The sequence below is a fragment of the Arachis hypogaea genome, chromosome 5, assembly GCF_003086295.3.
Source record: "Arachis hypogaea cultivar Tifrunner chromosome 5, arahy.Tifrunner.gnm2.J5K5, whole genome shotgun sequence".
NCBI classification, from domain to species: Eukaryota; Viridiplantae; Streptophyta; class Magnoliopsida; order Fabales; family Fabaceae; genus Arachis; species Arachis hypogaea.
The window spans coordinates 27805668-27826299 of NC_092040.1; the positions used below are offsets into that span (position 1 = coordinate 27805668).

At 31.9% G+C, this 20632-nt stretch overlaps 1 protein-coding gene across 1 annotated transcript; it reads right to left on the reverse strand.

Annotated features, from left to right (window-relative positions):
* Positions 1-2956: 2956 nt before the first annotated feature.
* Positions 2957-4207, reverse strand: LOC112803353 (uncharacterized). The gene is made up of 3 exons (XM_025846851.1): positions 3667-4207; positions 3205-3576; positions 2957-3108 (listed from the first exon to the last, which is right to left on the reverse strand). Exons 1-3 carry the CDS (start codon positions 4205-4207, stop codon positions 2957-2959), a joined length of 1065 nt encoding a protein of 354 aa, XP_025702636.1.
* Positions 4208-20632: the final 16425 nt, after the last annotated feature.

Sequence of the window (20632 nt, forward strand, 5' to 3'; positions counted from 1 at the left end):
TTGTCTTATATATTTGATAGAGCAACACTTGTTAAGTGTCTTTTAATTTATCTAAGACATCACTTATAATATGTTGGTTAAAAATATGTTGTAATAGCGCTCTATTTACTAGCATTTAGTATAAAGTGTTATCTATTTTTATTTTAGGCCACTCTTTTAAAGTGTTGTTTTGAAAATATGTTGCAATAGATAAAAATGTGGTAGTGGTGCTTGCTATGATGGTTATATATAATTATTTAATTTATTAAAAAATTAATATTTAATTTAATAATATAAAAATAAAGAATTTGCTATTTTTATTGTTTACAAAAATGGCTTAACATGAAAATGCATGGAAAAGGGAGCGTTGCATGAAAATGGAGAGGACTTCCAACGTTATTTTTCTCTCTTGTGGTGCGTGAAGACTGAAAAAAAAATCTTAGGAAAAATAATGAGAAATTTTACCTCTATTATTATTTATCCAGCTGGTTATTTATACACCATCACCGAGAGCAATTCTAATGATATTTATTCTGAGTTTTCTTTTTAACATAAAGATATTTTTTATTATAATATCTTTTGTCTGAAACAATATTTAAAAAGTGTTACCTAAAAATTAAAAAGGAGTTACTTTTAATTTATAACAACACTTTTAGACTTAAAACAATATTTTAGGAAGACTTTGTAGACACAGCCATCGTATTAAGTCAAAGCAATGTTTTTTTTTTGTTTCAAAAACAACGTTTCTAAAAGCAACTCTTTAAAAGCATTGTCTATTCTAAAACAAAAACAACGCTTTTGATCAAACTTTAATGCAACACTTATTAAGTGTTCTCTTTTTTATTAATTTTTCAACTAATGAAAAACGTTGCCTATTCTATTAGTATAGCAATCCTAGGCAACATTGTATATTGCACTCAACTATGGCATCAGTTTAAAAGCATTGCCATTTCTATTATTCCTAAGGCATCAGTTTAAAAGCATTGCCATTTCTATTATTCCTAAGGCATCTAGGCGTTGCCTCTTCTATTATTATTATTATTATTATTATTATTATTATTATTATTATTATTATTATTATTATTATTATTATAGAAAATATTTTTAAAACAATTGCTTTTTCTTGTGATAGTACTAGGTACATTTAGCCACTATTCTTGTATTAGAGCGAAGTACTAGAATACATTATTAGAGGCCAAAACAACAATAAAAAAAAGCACTTAATATTATAGTAACTTTTACACAGAACATAGAGTTAGAACAATGGAGATTCTTAATTACCTACCTATTTTTTCTTACATTTGCAAAAAACATTGATCAAATAACTAGAAAACCAATCACAGAGCAAAATTTCTTTGTTAATAAAGCACAAAATATACCGAAAATTATCAAGTGAAAATTTTCAAAGCTAGCTGTATATATGCCACCAAATCCCAATAAATTATTATCACATATAAGCAACTATGAACAAATTAAAGGTAATCAACCAACATAATTTCTAATTACCACAATGGCATCATCCCAGCAAACTCAATATGACTCTAGTTTTGCCTCGTCAGCCATTTCTTCAACACTGTTAATCCTTTCCCTCTCTATTAAAATTTTTTCAACCTGAGCTACCAAAGCACTATGTGCAGCAACAGCATTTTTAGCCATATATTCTGCATCAATGCTTGCAAATTCTTCATTGACTACGTCAGAAGCATCTCCAGTAGCAAGTACAATAGCCGCTTGGGCATTGGTTACTGATTTCCCTCCCTACGACATTTTCAGGTTGAGGCAACATTTAAAAAGTGTTGCATAAAGGCTGACAAAAGGTTATTTTTTATCTAACACTTTTGGACCTAAGGCAACGTTTTTGGGCAGCGTTGCATATGCAGTCCTTGCCTTAGATCAAGGCAACACTTTTTTGTTTCAAAAGTAACGCTTTTGAGAGCAACACTTGATAAGTGTTGCCTTTGGTTGAAAAACAACAACACTTCAGAGGTGTGTTTGAGACAACACTTTTGCAGTGTTGTCTTTTCTCTCATACTTTGGCCACTACTAAAAAGTGTTGCCTATTTGCCATAAAATGCAACCCTTTTACGCGTTGCTTATAAGTTTGAATTTGCAATCTTTTGAAGTGTTGCCTATTAGTTTTGAATATGCAACCTTTAAAAGCATTGCCTTTTCTTTTGGATATGCAACCTTTTAAAACATTGCCTTTTCTTTTGGATATTCAAAATATGCAACTTATTAAAATGTTGCTTAAAGCCAATATGCAACTAGTAGAAGAATTGCCTTTTTGGCAAAAATAAAAGTCATTTTTTTAGGGAAAATACAAAAAAGATAAACTTCACAATAACTTTTTTTGTTTGTACATGTGTAATAATTTTAATTAATAAATAAATTTGAACACATAAAAAAAATTCAAAAAGAGACAAAATAACTAATAATAAAATTTTAATTAAAATAGATATTAAAAGATTCAGTTAGTACTTTAAATACATATTCATCAATAATTCTTAACAAAATAATAAATTCCTTGTTTGACAACAATTATCATAATAAAATAGTAATTAATATTTGTAAAAAAGACATCAATCTGCTTGTATATTTATATCCATGCTTGACTTGTCCCATATACTCAAGGTTGCGAGAACCGGACCGGTTAATAAACCGGTGAGGTCACTGGTTCAATGGTTCACTGGTTCGACCGGAGTTCAACTGGAGTTGAACCGGTTTAATAAAATATTAAATAAAATTATTAAAAAATCTAAAAATAATTTTAAATATATAAATTCAATAATTTCTAACTTAATAAAATTTCAAATTTCAAATAATAAATTATCCATAACTTAATATTAGAGGTTCACAAACAACTTCAAACATCAAAGTTTATAACTAAAAAAAACGCACATAATAACAAATCCATAATGTTCTACATTCAAAAGAAACAATTACTAGCAAGTTTTCAACTAATCAAAGGTGCAACTCATCAAAAATCATAATTATCATTAAGTGTTCCAATATCTCCATCATAAATAGGTAATCCAAAGCCACCATCATCAGAAGTACCACCAAAAGAAGCTGTATTTGAAGAATCAGCAACATTAGGCAAATCCACATCAACTTCCACATCTCCTCCATCTAATAAAATAAAATAGAAAACCAAGAAAAAATTAAAGTTATAACTTTACAACAGATATCTTTAGTAAATGAAACAAGTTTTGCTATTTCAATTACCTTTAGGATATGAAGGCATAGCATTATCCGTGTAAATTAAATTTTCAATGCCTTCGATGTCTCCATTAGTAAATTCAAGATCATCTTCATTCGGCATTACCCAAAAATCTACTGTGTCAATGCTTTGAACGTCAATTGGATCATAATTCTTCTTCTTGCGATGCATTCTAGATTGAAGGCGTAGATTATAAGTCACATAAACAATGTCACTTAGCCTTTGATGCTCTAATCGGTTCTTCCTCTTTGAATGGATTTGTTCCAAGAGGCTCGAGTTCCTCTCATGTCCGGATGATGAAGGTGTTTGATGAAGAAGACGAATTGCCATTTTTTGCAAGTTAGGAGCACTCCCACCATGTAGCCTCCACCATTCACCTACCAGGATATGAAAGTCAAACATCAATTCTCATTCAATATTTTAAAAAACCTTCAAAGTAAATTGAACATAGAAATATAATAACTTACCAGGTTCAAGTCTCTTAATTGCTTTCAAAGCACTTTCCCTTCCAAAACTTCCTTTTCGATCTCGATACAACTGTATCTCTTGCATTGCAGCAACTGAGTCATTGCAAAGAGTTTTAATATCAAATAAATCAAGCAAAGACTTCAAGATATTTGCCTTCTCAACAAACGCCTCACTATAGAAGAAATCTGGATTCAAAAAGTATGCTGCTGCATGGAGGTCACGCTTCAAATGCTTATCCCACCGCATTTTCAAGATACTTGTATAAGGTGTGTATGCAGATTTTCTATTTCTAAACATTGTCTTGATAGCAATTTTGGCTCTTTGCATGCCCTCATACACGATACCCAGAGAAGGTTTCTCATCAGCATCAACAAGCCTCAATAACTTAATAAGAGGACCAACAAGCATAACAATAGTAATACAATCGTCCCAAAACTTACTATCCAAGATAATTGAGGTAACCATCTTTCCATTGACACTCTTGGATAATTTATGAGAAGTGAAATATTTGTCCACCACCAACGCTTGCAAGTGTTCCATATGATCATATATACTTTTCAAAGTAATGAAAACAGTAGCAAAATGTGTAACTCCTAGTCGAACAATTTATTTCCAATCTTTTCTTTTTCTAAGCCATGACAAGAAAATCATATGATTCTAAATAAACACAGTCACTTTTGAAGCACAAGAGGCAAGGTCAGCTATGTGAGGCATACTTGCTAGGTCTTTCAAAATAAGATTGATGCAGTGATCGAACAGCACAAGGAGACCAAAAAATATTTGGATACTTTTCATGAATGAGTTTTTCAGCAGATACATAATTCGCAGCATTATCAGTAACCACGTGCACAATGTTACTAGACCTAATGGTGCACGGAATTGTGATTCACACTTTTCACAACTCCGCGCAACTAACCAGCAAGTGCACTGGGTCGTCCAAGTAATACCTTACATGAGTAAGGGTCGATCCCACGGAGATTGTCAGCTTGAAGCAATCTATGGTTATCTTGTAAACCTTAGTCAGGAGATTAATAATGAAAAGAGTTTTGTTTGTAAAAAGTAAAAGAACATGAAATGAATAATACTTGTTATGCAGTAATGGAGAACAGGTTGAGGTTTTGGAGATGCTCTGTCTTCTGAATCTCTTCTTTTCTACTGTTGTCTTCTTCAAGCACGCAAAGCTCCTTCCATGGCAAGCTGTATGTTGGTGGATCACCATTGTCAATGGCTATCGTCCGTCCTCTCAGTAAAAATAGTCTAACTACGGATTCCGTAGGGCTAATCATCTGTCGGTTCTCACTTGTGCTGGAATAAGATTCATTGATCCTTTTGCACACTGTCACTGCGTCCAACATTTGTGAGTTTGAAGCTCGTCACAGTCACCCCTTCCCAGATCCTACTCGGAATACCACAGACAAGGTTTAGACTTTCCGGATCTCAAGAGTGCTGCCAATTAATTCTAGCCTATACTACGAAGACTCTGGTTTCACGGATTTGAACACTTTGTTGTCAGGAGAGGCACTCAAACTCGTGAACCAGGAACCCAAGAGATACACACTCAATCTAAGGTAGAACGGAAGTGTTTGTCAGGCACGCGTTCATAAGTTGAGAATGGTGATGAGTGTCACGGATCATCACATTCATCATGTTGAAGTGCGAATGAGTATCTTAGAATAGAAACAAGCGTGATTGAATAGAAAACAGAAATAATTACATTAATCCATCGAGACACAGCAGAGCTCCTCACCCCCAACCATGGGGTTTAGACACTCATGCCGTAGAAGATACAAATTCAGATGTAAAATATGATGAGGTACAAAATAAATCTCCAAAAGTAGTTTTTATACTAAACTAGTAACTTAGGTTTACAAAAAATGGGTAAACTAAGATAGATAGTGTAGAAATCCACTTCCGGGGCCCACATGGTTTGTGTTTGGGCTGAGCATTGAAGCTTTCATGTGTAGAGGCTATTCTTGGCATTAAACACCAGCTTTGGTTCCATTTTGGGCGTTTAACTCCAACTTTTATGCCAGTTCTGGCGTTTAACGCCAGAAAAGGGTAAGAAGTTGGCGTTAAAATGCCAGTTTGCGCTATCAAATCTCAAAAAAAATATGGACTATTATACATTGCTGAAAAGCCCAAGATGTCTAATTTTCAACGCAATTGAGAGCTTGCCAATTGGGTTTCTATAGCTCCAGAAAATTCATTTCGCGTGCAGGAGGGTCAGAATCCAACAGCATCTGCAGTCCTTTTTCAGCCTCTGAATCATATTTTTGCTCAGGTCCCTCAATTTCAGCCAGAAAATACTTGAAATCACAGAAAAATACACAAACTCATAGTAAATTCCAGAAATGTGATTTTTGCATAAAAACTAATAAAAATATACTAAAAAGTAACTAAAGCATACTAAAAACTACAAGAAAATACCACCAAAAAGAGTATAAAATATCCGCTCATCACAACACCAAACTTAAACTATTGCTTGTCCTCAAGCAATTAGATAAATAAAATAGGATAAAAATAAGATCAAGAGGTAATACATCTCATAGTTTTAAGTGAAGTTCAAATTCTAATTAGATGAGCGGGGCTAGTAGCTTTTTACTCCTGAATAGTTTTGGCATCTCAATTTATCCTTTGAAGCTCAGAATGGCTGGCATCAATAGAAACTCAGAATTCAGATAGTGTTATTGATTCTCCTAGTTTAATATGTTGATTCTTGAACACAACTACTTTATGAGTCTTGGCTGTGATCCTGAGCATCTTGTTTTCTAGTAATACTACAGGATACATAAATGCCACAGACACATAACTGGGTGAACCTTTCATATTGTGACTCAGCTTTGCTAAAGTCCCCAGTTAGAGGTGTCTAGAGTTCTTAAGCACACTCTTTCTGCTTTGGATCACGACTTTAACCACTCAATCTCAAGCTTTTCACTTGGACCTTCATGCCACAAGCACATGGTTAGGGACAACTTGGTTTAGCTGCTTAGGCCAGGATTTTATTCCTTTGGGCCCTCCTATCCATTAATGCTCAAAGCCTTGGATCCCTTTTACCCTTGCCTTTTGATTTAAAGGGCTATTGACTTTTTCTGCTTGCTTTTTTTTTTTCTTTCTTTTTCTTTTTTTTGCCATTTTTTTTCTCTTTTTTTTGTATTTTTTCACTGCTTTTTCTTGCTTCAAGAATCAATTTCATGATTTTTTCAGATTATCAATAACATTTCTCTTTCTTTTCATCATTCTTTCAAGAGCCAACAAATTTAACATTCATAAACTTCACTATGAAAAATATGCACTGTTCAAGCATTCATTCAGAAGACAAAAAGTGTTGCCACCACATAAAAATAATTAGAATTTTTCTTATTGAAAACTTGAAATAACTGCCTCCTTACTCTAGAGAAAATCTACTATTTTATTCATGTTTAGTGATGATATGAAGAACAAATTATAGCTTACTTGGAGATAATAATAAAAATAAAAATAAAAATAAAAATAAAGACCCTAATCACTAATACTCATGTAATTCTTAAGATAGGTTTCTAATAGTAAAAGTTATCACAGATTTAAGATTAGGACTCAACAACCTTTGTTTTGGGATATGGGTGCTCCTTCAATCTGTGGGGTATCTGGTCCCTCAAGGGAGAGCTTTTGGCGCTTCAGCTCCTATAGCTCACGCCCTTGCTTTTCTTGTTCCTTAAGCAGCTTGCAGAGCATGCTATTTTGATTTTGCTGTTCTTCCTTAAGTTGATCCATAGCTTCTTGCAGCTTGGTGACAGATGCTTCTAGGCGGGCCCAGTAGTCAATTTGAGGGATTTCTGGGAGGAACTCCTGTGCCCTCCTCTTGATGGAGTTGTCGTGTACTTGTTGTCCCTCCATTGACTTTTTAGTGATTGGATGCTCAACTGGGATGAACTCATCCACTCCCATGTTTACCCCAGCATCTTTACATAGCAGAGAGATTAAGTTTGGGTAAGCCAATTTGGCTTCAGTGGAGTTTTATTTGCAATTGTGTAAATCTCACAAGAAATCAGATTATGAATATCCACTTCATTTTCCAGCATGATGCAATGAATCATCACTGCTCTTTTGACAATGATCTCAGAGTGGTTGTTAGTGGGCAGTATAGAATGCCCAATGAAGTCCAACCAGCCCCTCGCGACTGGTTTGGGATCTCCTCTCTTGAGTTGGTTTGGGACACCTTTTGAGTTGGTTATCCACTTGGTTCCAGGGAGGCATATGTCCTCTAGAACTTGGTCCAAACGCTTATCTACTCTCACCATTCTCCTATTAAAGGATTTTGGATCATCTTGTAGTTGAGGCAGCTTGAAGACCTCTCTTATTTTGTCAAGGTGGAAGTAAATAATCTTCCCTCTGACCATAGTTCGAAAGGTATGAAAGGCAGTTCCCGTCATTCTCTATTTATCTGTTAACCTTATATTTGAGTAGAATTCCTGGACCATGTTTCTTCCAACCTTTGTCTCAGGATTAGCCAGAATTTCCCAACCTCTGTTTTGAATCTGTTCTTGGATCTCCGGATACTCATCTTCTTTTAGATCGAACTTAACTTCTGGGATCACTGACCTCAAACCCATTATTTTGTGGTAATGGTGCATGTTCTTTGGTCAAGAACCTCTCTTGATTCCAAAGTGGTTTTGGATTATTCTCTTTCTTACCTCTTAAAGTGGTTTGTTTTCCTCTAGGGGCCATAATCTTGGTGAGTTTTTGCTCAGTGATCACGGAAAAATACACCAAACTTAGAGGTTTGCTTGTCCTCAAGCAAAAGAAAGGAAAGGAGAGACAGATTTGAATGGTGGAGGATGAGGGATGGCCGAACCTGTATTTAAAAGGGAAGGGGTGGGTTTCGAAAATTTTTGAAAAAGATATGATAGGAAGATATGATTTGTAAAAGATGAATCATGATATGAAAAAAGAGATGAGATTTTAAAGTTCAAAAGATATGGAAAAGATATAAAGAAGTTAAATCTGAATTTTTGTTGATGTGTCTAAGAATTAAAAGAGGATATGATGAGTTGGAAAATATTTGGAAAGAAATAGAAAAGATAAATGAGTTTTTGAAAAAGATTTGAAAGAGATTTTGAAAGAAAATTAAAAAAGAATCTAGAAGATTATTAAATTTTTGAAAATTGAATTTGAGAGATGAAAATTTGTAATATGTTTGTGCAAAAATTATGAATTAAAACATGAAAATTTGAAAAAAAAATTGAAGTGAAAACAAAATCTTTTCCCCCTATCCTTTCTGGCGTTAAACGCTCAGAATGGATAATGGTATCCATTCTGGCGTTTAATGCCCAATTGTTGGCCATTTTGGGTGTTTAACGCCCAGCCAAGTATCCTGACTGGCGTTAAACGCTAGAAATCTTTTATCACTGGGCGTTTTTCTAAACGCCCATGATGCTGCAATTCTGGCGTTAAACGCCCAGAATAGTGCCCATTCTGGCATTTAATGCCCAGAAAGGTATCTTTACTGGCGTTAAACGCCCAAAATGATACCCATTCTGGCGTTTAATGTCCAAAATACCTCTTACTGGCGTTTTCGAACCAGTGAGCTCTTTTTCTTTGCTTTGTGCTCTGAATCTTTCTGTAACTCTGTGAACTTCTGCATTGGACAATTAACCTTAAAGATAATTTATATCAAACTCCTATAATTATTATTTAAATAACAAGAACCTTTGCTAATGACTGGGTTGCCTCCCAGCAAGCGCTTCTTTATTGTCTTTAGTTGGACTTTTACTGAGCTTTAGTTTAGTCTCAATTTTGAGCATTCTTGCTCAACATTGCTTTCAAGATAACGTTTGACTCTCTGTCCATTATCAATGAACTTTTTGTTAGAGTCAACATCCTGAAGCTCTACATATCCATATGGTGACACACTTGTGATCATATATGGTCCCCTCTACCGGGATTTTAATTTCATGGGGAACAGTCTGAGCCTAGAATTAAACAGCAGAACCTTCTGTCCTAGCTCAAAGACTATGGATGACAGTTTCTTGTCATGCCACCTTTTTGCTTTCTCTTTGTAAATTTTTGCATTTTCGAAAGCATTGAGTCTGAATTCCTCTAGCTCATTCAACTGGAGCAATCTTTTTTCTCCGGCTAACTTGGCATCAAGGTTTAGGAATCTGGTTGCCCAGTAGGCCTTGTGTTCCAGTTCCACTGGCAGGTGATAGGCTTTTTCATACACAAGCTGGTATGGAGATGTCTCTATAGGAGTTTTGAATGCAGTTCTGTATGCCCATAGAGCATCATCCAGACTCATTGTCCAATCTTTTCTACGGGTACTTACAGTCCATTTCAGAATGCAAGAGTTACATATCCACAATTTTGTGTTGCATTATTAGGGGGCATTGGCGCCATTGCAAGGGTTACTAGATAAGCGAAGTTGCTTTTTTTGATTTATTAATCTAAATAGTAAATCGAATTGGTTAGCCTCGCTTTATTGTTGCTTCATGTAGTTAATATAAATCGACTATATCCGATTCAATTTATATAGTTAACACAATATTCTTACGTAAATAGAAATTACTCAATTTGATTTACTACCATAATGTGAAAATTGAATTCACTAAATTTGATTTATATAGTTAGATATTTTAGAACATTCATGTACCGTTTTTGGCTTTGTGTGATTTGCATCATTTTGGTATGAGGTTGGTTTATTTGAGGTTTTACCCAAATTTTTATTAAGAATGGTAAAAATATTATAATTTAATTTATTTTATTTTATCTATATAAAAATTTAACATTTGAATTCTAATAATTACGGAAATTATTAACGAGATCTAAATAATATTATAATAGAAGTGTGAAAAATATATGAATACTTTTATACTCTTAAAATACCAATAAATATGATGGAGATAAAGAGAGAATAAGAAATAGAATAGTTTCCACATCCTCGTCTAGAAGTTTTGAGTTCAAGTTTCACTCCTAACTTTGAAAAAAAAAAGATATTTTATTGTTATAAAATAATAAAAAATATTTTTTTAAAAAAGTATTTCAACTTTATTTTTCCAGTATCCTTTTTCTTTTGCATTGGGGGGGGTGTGCTGAGGCCCTAGGTGAATTTCTTGATATTAGTCAAAGTAAAAATAACCAGGTTTGACATTCTCTTTGGCAAACTATATAACCCACCGACTGATGGAAGAAGCTACTTAGTAAAAAAAAATCACTCTCATCTCTTTCAAGTTTCATTTTACCAATTTTTGTTGATTTTTATTCTGTAAAATCTCTAAAATACTATTATTATTATCTATTCTTTACGATGGAGAAATAGTATATGGTCAAAATGGATCTATTATTTTTAGTTCTGCCCAACCAATCTTTACATATATGCCTTTCGAAGTGAGATGTTTAATAATTTTGAAAAATTTTTTAGTGCATGCCACTGGTCAACATCACATAAAGAGTGAAAAAATCTATTATAGATATTCAACGGAAGTATGTGATACTTTATTTTACAAAAGGTATAATGTTATTATTCATAGTATTTATTTGATTATTTTCTATTATTTTATGTTTTATAGATGATACTAATAATATTTTATTATGTTTAAGGTATAACTTTATGTTGTTCTAATAAGATTTTGTGTGAATTAGGTATCGATTATATAATGATGATGACATACGTCTAATAAGTAGGGGGTGTAATCGGTTCAATTTGGTTCGGTTTTAGACTGAAAACCAATCAAACCGACTTGATCGGTTCTACAATGATACCAACCATTTGGTTTGCTGCTTTCTGAACAACCGAACCAAACCAAACCGAACCAACATTGATTTGGTTTGGTCAGTTTTTTCGGTTTTTTACACCTAATAATCAGAATTTAATTTACCATAAAATAAAGTTTAAAACTGTCAATAAACTATTATAACAAGAGTATATCACATCCAAATTCAATACAAATTCAACTTAATTAAACATAAAACAAAGATAATTAAAAATGTCTAGCAAAATAACAAAAACAAACACACTTTAAAACATATTAAAAACCAAAACAGTCACTTTAAACCAAATAAAACCAAATAGCCACCATGCTTAATCTAAATCCACACCAGACTCGTCATCATCTTCCACGGTTGGTGCAATTTCTACAAAAATAAAACAAAAATAATCAATATAGATTATAAGCATAAACATAATATAGATTATAAATTGTAAACATAAACATAGTATAGATTATAAATTGTAAACATAAACCATCAAAGGAACTTCAAATTTCTTTTTTGCATACCTAATTCAAGTTTCTCAAACTCCTTAATAAGCTTCTCAAAATCAGTTGTCATTGGAGAAGCACGAAGCCAATTTTGTTTGCAAATCAATGCCTCAACTGTCTTTGGAGTTAAAGAACTCCTATAGTTGTTAAGCACTCTTCCACCAATGCTAAAAGCTGATTCTGAAGCAACAGTTAAGATCAGCATTGCTAAGACATCTCTAGCTATTTGGGATAAGATAGGATACTTGCTAGAATTTACCTTCCACCAATTTAATATGTCAAAAGTATTTTGATCATGAGGCTTCTCTAAACCATCCATCAAATACAAATCCACCTCATTCTTGTTGATGGTCTCATGAAAATGCACCTCCTTGAAAAAATCACCAGCCATGTCACCATTAGGTACTCCCACATCTAATGCACCATCCATTGTCGCTGAAGTAAAAGATCTACCCCCATTATTCGCATTCACATAGCATTTAAACATCTTGGAGAAGGTCTCTTTCACTTTTGCACCCAATAAATCAGCATCATCTTTATCATATAGCTTTTCAAAGCTAAAGTTCACAAACTTCAACTTGTAAATAGGATCAAGAACCACAGCAACAAAAATCATCATATTGATATTTTTTATGTTACCCTAATACTTGTCATACTTAAGCTTCGTCCTCTCAGCCATACTCCCAAGTAATGGATCTCGACTACCACAACAAGCCTTGAACATCTGCAAGATCTTACAAAACTCATGAAAATATTGAGAAGAAGTCACAAGCAAACTACCAGAAACACTCTTTGTAACATCATGAAATTTTTTAAGAATTCCATAAAGTGTTTTGCATTGTCCCAATCAAGATTCCTCGGAATACCACCTTGCATTAGAGCATATTTTATATCTCTCTCCCCTAACCTCTTGAACGCCTTTTGAAACTTCAAACCACTTTCAAGCATGGTGTATGTAGAGTTCCGTCTAGTGGGAACATCGAGTTGAACAGTACACTTGTCTTGTATCCTAGCTTCCTTAATGAAAATTTTGAACCTATTCATGCGACTAGGGGAAGCACGCACATATCTAATAGCATTTCTTATCTTGCTTATAGATTCATGCATCACTTTCAATCCATCATTAACAACAAGATTAAGAATATGTGCACAACACCTAACATGCAAATGCTCTCCTTTTAAAGGATGTAAATTCCAATCCTCTATTTTAGTTTAGATAAGATATTGCAGTATCATTAGAACTAGCATTATCAATAGTAATTGTGAACACTCTAGATATCCCCCACCCCAAAAGACATCTCTAAATTTTTCTATCGATTGTTTCTCCTTTGTGGTTTTTAATAAGACAAAAATTGATAATCCTCTTGCAATTTCCAATCATGATCAATGTAATGAGCAGTGAGACACATATAATTTAGATTTTGCATAGAAGTCCAACAATTAGTAGTTAAACAGACAGATTGATTTGGTTGTTTGAACATATTTTTCAACCTATTCTTCTCACTAATATAAAGATTCCAACAATCCTTAGCAACAGTAATCCTTTCCAGAAGTGGAAATATAGGTTGCACAATACTCATATAGAATCTGAATCCATCCCCCTCAACAATAAGGGATTAGCACAATCGTTAGACAAATGTACATCTTTTGGAGTTACTTGTTTTTCTTGTCGACTTGTGTGTAGCAAGTTTTATAGATATTGGTGATGATATCCCCTTAAGTGGGGGCAACTAGAACAATTATTAAAAGGTTGATGGTTGACCTAAACAAGTTACTTAATGATAATCAAGAGGGGTCAAATGGGAAGGACTTTAATGATGTGATGATGCAGGAAAATTTTTAAATCCATGAGGGATCTGCGTCAATGACCCAATGATGAATCCCTATCAAGTTAATCCCGATGATGGTGAAGATGTAAAGGCTGAACCCATGAAAGTTCCTGATCAGGAGGAGGAAGAGATAAACTACTTCACAAACACATAACTCGTGTTGACACAACCTGCCATTTTCCGACCATATGTCATCTGATCACTTTACTTTACTGAATCTCAGGTCAATGAATCCAGATTGTTTGTTTATGCAAAAGGGACTGAGGATGATCCCACTAATGAGTTTGAGATCGATCAACAGCTTGAAAACAAGGAGAAAGTTATTATGGCAGTTAAAATGTATAGCATGAAAAAAGATGTCGAGTATAAGATACTAGAGATTGACCAGTTGAAGTATTCGGTACATTGCACTTAGTTTGGGTTGTAATTGGATCATACACATTCACCAAGAGTAGAAAAATGAAAGGTGAGGAGATACAATGGTTCTCATACTTGCATACAAACACCAATGGGCTAATACCATAAAAGGTTGGACTCAAAAGTGAGTGCTCAACACATATTCACAATGGTCAAAACAGACCTTATAATTAACATCAGAGTTTTGCAAGGATCTATTGAGAATTATTTTGGTTACAAAGTGTCATACAAAAAGGTTTATCTTACAAAGTAGAGAGTCATTGCTAAAATATACAGAGGATTGGGAGAAATCATACAACGAGCTTCCTAGTTGGTTATTCAAAATGCAAACATACTTACCGAGTAAAAAAAATTGCATTGCCTTTAACTGCGTATGCTTAATTAAATATTGATATGTTCTATTAACCACTATCATATAGGTACTTGGGTGCAACTTCAAACTCAACCTTAGCATGGTGATGTCGATGGTGTCATATTTCATCAGGTGTTCTGGACGTTCCCTCCTTGCGTAGAGGCTTTCAAGCATTGCAAAACACTTATATCCATTGATGACACTCATTTGTTTGGTAAATACGGAGGCATACTATTTATGGCTATTGCTTAAGATGGTAATTCAAACATATTTTCTATTGCATTTGTCATAGTTGAGCCAAAGATGAAGAGACTTGGTCATTTTTTCTATCTTATCTGAGGCAACATGTCATACCTCAGCTAGGCTTGTTGGTGATCTCAGAAAGACACAAGTCGATTGATATTGCGTTAAATGCTAATGGGAATGGTTGGAAACTGCCACTCGCCTTCCAACACTACAAAAAAACTGGCTTTTGCCATGCTTTATGCGTGCTAAAAAGTGAGAAAAAGCATAGCAATCGCTTTTTGCCATGTTTTTTGAGCTATCAGCACACTTTTGAAATGGTCACATCTGCGAGAATGTTGGTTGCTTTATCGCCATGCTTTTGTCAATCTATTGACATGCTTTATTTTTTGCTAAACTTTTATCTATTGCCACGCTGGCCATATGTATAACCCTGTAGGCACATTTTTAAAGCATACCTTCTAGTGGACATACAGCCACGCTTTTAAAACGTACTCTCTTGTGGACATACAACCACACTTTTAAAAAATTCCGATAAGGAAAAATATGGCTACGCTTTTGAAGCGTACCAATAGAGTAAGATATGGCCATGCTTTTGGAGTGTGCTAATTGAGCATTACTGGCTGCCACGCTTTTTAAGCGTGGCTACAAATTAGCTCAGAAAACCTATTCTCTTTTTTTATTAATCTTCCTAATAAAATCTTGCAAAAATCATATATAATTTTAAGGTGAATACTACCATAAAGACTTTACAATTGTCTTCATATGAAAATGCTTCTTTTTTACCATTAGATCATAAATTGTATGGTTAGATTTTGATATGTTACAAAAGTATTTTTTTTTTAAAGTGTGGCTAAACAAACAAAATACACATTTAATACAAGAATCTTCATAAGAAGATATTTTTAACATTTTTATTTGAGTAGGTGCCTAATTTTAAATCATAGTATGAAAGAGTAATTCAAACAATGACCAAAAAGATTATGTATATAATTTTAAATCAACCAATCCAAGATATATAAACTTGTCACTAAAAAATAGACTTTGCATACTAACAAAGTACCAAAAATCAAAGTCATAACAATTACTCATGAATTTCTAATACATGAATTACAATTCCTTAGAGGCCTTCATTTACATTTCAAGAACAGTTATAACTTTTTAGCTTCTTTTCATTTAGCTTCTTGAAAGTCTTCTTAATCTTCTTTAAAGAAGGCTTTTGAAAAGACAAGGAACTACCAAATGATGCTGCAGATTTCACTCCTTTGGAAGACAAATCATGAGATTCATTGAGTGATTGGTTGATTAAAGCAAGCCATTTTGCAACCGGTTCATTACTAGCACGCGTTTTCTGCATTCAATGGAACAATCTCTTGAAAGTTAAAAAGGTCGAGAAAGAAAAATTATTCCAAAATAAATTATCACAGCAATCCTCAAATTGTACTGTACAAAGCACTGCTAGTAATTTGGATATTAATTTAAAAACATATGAATTTATGTGTATTTTGTCTCCATTATATTTAATTATTATACATCATGTTTGCCAAACATTAATACAAAAATTTATAAAAATTTTTATTATGTCTAGGTATTTTTATTATATTTGCTCCATTACCAACATTTTTCTGGATTCATTACTACATTTATCAATTATATTAAAAAATACAACAAAAAAATTGTAGTACTTTATTTCAATACAACAGAATAAGAACCTCAGTTTTGAACATTCAAAATCATAAATGGCTTTTTCACTGTATTTAGTTATCCAACTTAAAAGCATATCATTGCTCTCGTACATTCCAAGTTGCTGCAAAAACTCTATAAAGATTAAAAACAGTCAAATGACCATGATCTAAACTTGGTATTTTATATTGTGATAGTAACAGACTGTCATAAAAAAGTAAAACCAATAACAAATAGAAAATTTCACAAAAATACTTGAAATTATGAATTGCTTCAACAGAAGACATAAAAGACTCTGAGACACAGCTTGCAATTGACGAATCAGGAATTGCATCTACAGCTAATTCAAAGTACTATCACTATAATATACAAGGAAAAGTAGAGATTGATCAAATCGATCGTGCCAAGAAAGATCTTGGTTTTAGAAAAAATTGATAAGTGCAAGGTCATGTTTTCTTTACATGTTCCTTCAGTAATAAGGAAATATAAATATAGTGAAAGTTAAAGGTAACAAAGATGTATAACTCATTCTTGCACATTAGCTTAAAGTCTAAAACTGAATATATTCTAATTTTTAGATCAGATCACAAGATGCTCCACACTCTCTTATACAGTTCTAATTAAATTAGATGTTGATTCAACCATAGATAGATCATCAATCTCTTTAACATTATTACAAGAAAAAAGTAAAACAAAAAATTCTCCTTAAATACTCTGATGTATATACTTTGTTACATTAAATTTAGTAGGGTGTAAGTGTTTGGTGCTCTATGTAATGAGTAAACTTGTATATATATGGATGATGGTAATGACAAAGGATGTGGTTTTATCCCTTAATTATTTCTCTTTTCTTCTTTCAGAGCTTTTTTCTGTATAGTGCTTGCTCTACTTTTTCATTATTCAACTCTGCAAGTTTAAACAGAGTTTTCTCAAGATGCTTTAAGAGGTAAGCTAAGTCATGTAACATCATTTTGTTAGGGAACATTCCATTAGTTCTTGGATAAGGGTCTCAACCTTCTTCTACTTGGTTATAGGCAGAGCTGCTCTATTTTTGTCCAATTTTTTCTATTGTTAATATAACATGTGAGTTTTGGTGTTCATGAAGCAGCCCCTATCAAGTACCAGAGATCAAGGAAAGGAATGAGTTCGGATATGTAAAACAGAAGCAGAGATAATTCTACTATCCAAGGAAAGCATATTGAATTGATTATGCTTAGAATACTAAGTTACAATAGAATGGAAGTAGTGTACAACTATATATAGAAAAAACTAACTATATGTAACTAATTGAATACAAACTATTATAACTGACTAAAGGTAGTTTCAAAATAGATTTCGTGATTGGTGAAGGGAGAGTTCTTGAATTTCTTGTTGACTAAGTTAACACTTCCTTCTTAGTCTTATACTTAACAGTCCCTAGCTAATGAGTTGTAGTTTGATTCTTTGTTGGCCTCTTGTATATGTGTTTTTGTGACTTTAAAATGTTAATTAGTTACTTTAATTTTTTATTTATCTCCTAAGCCTCAATATCCCGATTCTTATGCTTTAACACCGTATTGAGTTTGTAAGATTAATTTAGTACTTTCACCCCTTTTTTATCATATCTTAAAAGAACTAACAAATGTTCATGAATTACAACAGAATTTGATTCTTTTCATCTAAGTGTAATAGGATACTCATTGCACTAATGTTATCTGCAGGATGTGATTCAGGTGGAAAATCTCATCAACTTTTGGCCAACTAATTAAAAAGGAGATTGAAACTTTGAAGGTGAAGGCCTTATAAAAATATATGCATGATTCCTTGGATCTTGCTTCTGCCATTTAATGTTATTATTATTTGTTAGCTAACTTTTATTATGGTTGAGTTACTACTCCTCGCCTAATTCCAATAATATTACTTGCATTGTCCCTTTTAAGTTTTAACTATTATGTGTTTTCTTTTCTAATTTTGGTTCATCTTGATTATGCTTATTTCGGGATACATTGGTGACCCAGAGCTTTCGGAAATTAAAAATGTGAACAGGTGTGTTAATAAGTTCTTTCAACTATAGTATTATTTTATATATAATAACGGGGAAAAGAAAATTACTAATTGTGAGGGGAACATATATAAAACGTATAAGAGGTTATTTTATTAACTCATAACCTAATTAATACAAGTGTTTGTGTCTTCAAAACATTTGAGTTATGAAAAAGTTATTTTGGTCTTTGTTAGTTCAAGCCAACGATAAGCCTATGTGTAATATTATCATGTTCTTGTTATATTTCAGTATTTTATGAGTTAATGAAAGTGTCTAATAGTGGAGGCAAAATTAAGAGTGTTTTCTTTCAAGATTCAGTTTGGGACTCAGGTTTGTTAATTCTCATGGTATTTTGTCTGAATTTGTTTTGAATTTAATTTTCTTGTTGCTTCTTTAATTTTTTTTTCACTTTATGCAGATTGAAGAGTTTAAGAAGAGTTTAAACACTGTGAACTCTGCCTGTGATGAGGTACTTATTAATTTGCTTACAAAATTAATAAATAAAATTTTATTTATTTATTTTTTCTTATATTTTTGTGAACTTGTACATTTTGCTTTGATAATAGGTCCGAAATTCAGTTAAACTCAAGGAAAGTGAAGGGGTATGTTCTTTTAACTAACAATTGTATTGATATTTTACTTTAGATGATATTAGTATTTATTAGTATGAATAAGTAAAATTTATATTTTTTTATTGCACTCAAATTATATTTTTGTTGTAGTAATTGGATTAAAAGAGGAAATTTTATCCTTAAAAGAGTTAAGTAGTAGATCTTTTAGAACAAACAACAAAAAAAAACATAATTTTGTGAAAAAGACTTTATATATTAAATACTATATATTAAGACATTAAAAACTATGTTTGATATTTAAAGCTATCTATTATAGTTGAAAAATTATATTATGTTTGATTTTATTTATGAGTTATGAATTTTGATTTTCGATGACCATATATAAATTAAAACATATGTTATATTTAATATTTTATTATTTATGATTTATGAATTCTGGTTATTATTAAATTTTAGACAAAAAACTATTGGTTTAACGTGGTTAAAATGGCTATTTTAATTGGTATATTAAACGAACAAAAATTATTATTTTAATTTAGTAAAAATATTTCAATTGTCATTTTAAATTACTAAAAATTGACATTTAATTTTAATTTGATAAAAATAATGGTTAAAATTGTCATTTTAAACGATCCAAAAATATAATTTTTATTGGTAAAAATAGTGATTTTCAACCATTATTTTAAAAGATAAAAAATACCACTTTAACCTAAAAAAAATGACAGTTTATAATCGCCATTTAATGCACATACCAAGAAACTATTTTAATTCAGTAAATCAACCACTAATTTAACCATTCAAAAAATTGCTATTTATATGAATATAACAGCGGTTTGAAGTGTTGTTTTAAACGATAAAAAAGCTCGTCATTTTAACAATGAAAATTATATCGATTTTCAAAGATCGTCATAATTTACAAAATACTGCTCAAAATTATAGTATTTTTTGAAAATGCTCTTTTTAGATATAATGACAGTTATAATCGTTAAAATTAATTACCCAAAATAACCAATGTAATAACTTAATTTTTTTTGTAGTGTATATTTACCGTAGTCATGATAAATAATAAAATTTAGTAATATCATTTAATCTATATAACTGATCTATCTAATAGGTTATGACTTTAATTTGTTGTCGTTGTAATTGTTGTATTTATTTTAAGGGTCATATATTTTTCTAAAATTTAATTTTCATACATTATTAGTATAAAAGAATTTATATGAATAAAGCTCAATTATATATTACTACATTAACAAAAATAACTAATTTTAAAACTAACTACTTAAAAAATTATCTAGAAACATAAATTTAATTAAATAATTGTGTACAATTATTTAACGGTTAGTACTTTAAAGTTAATCTCATGTATTTTAGACTATTTTTATCCATTAAAAATGCAGAAGTATCGGCTAATTAAACCAAGGTTTTTGGGAAAAGAAATGATTGCAGTTAAAAATATTTATCAACTCTTTTATATATATAGTTATTCGTTATTTGCTAAAAATATTTGTAAACTTTTGGTAGCAATTGTTAAACATAACACCCTTAAATATTTCAACACTTAATGATAATTCTTTTAATATTATTATTGAGAGGTCAATGTTGCTCATAGCTA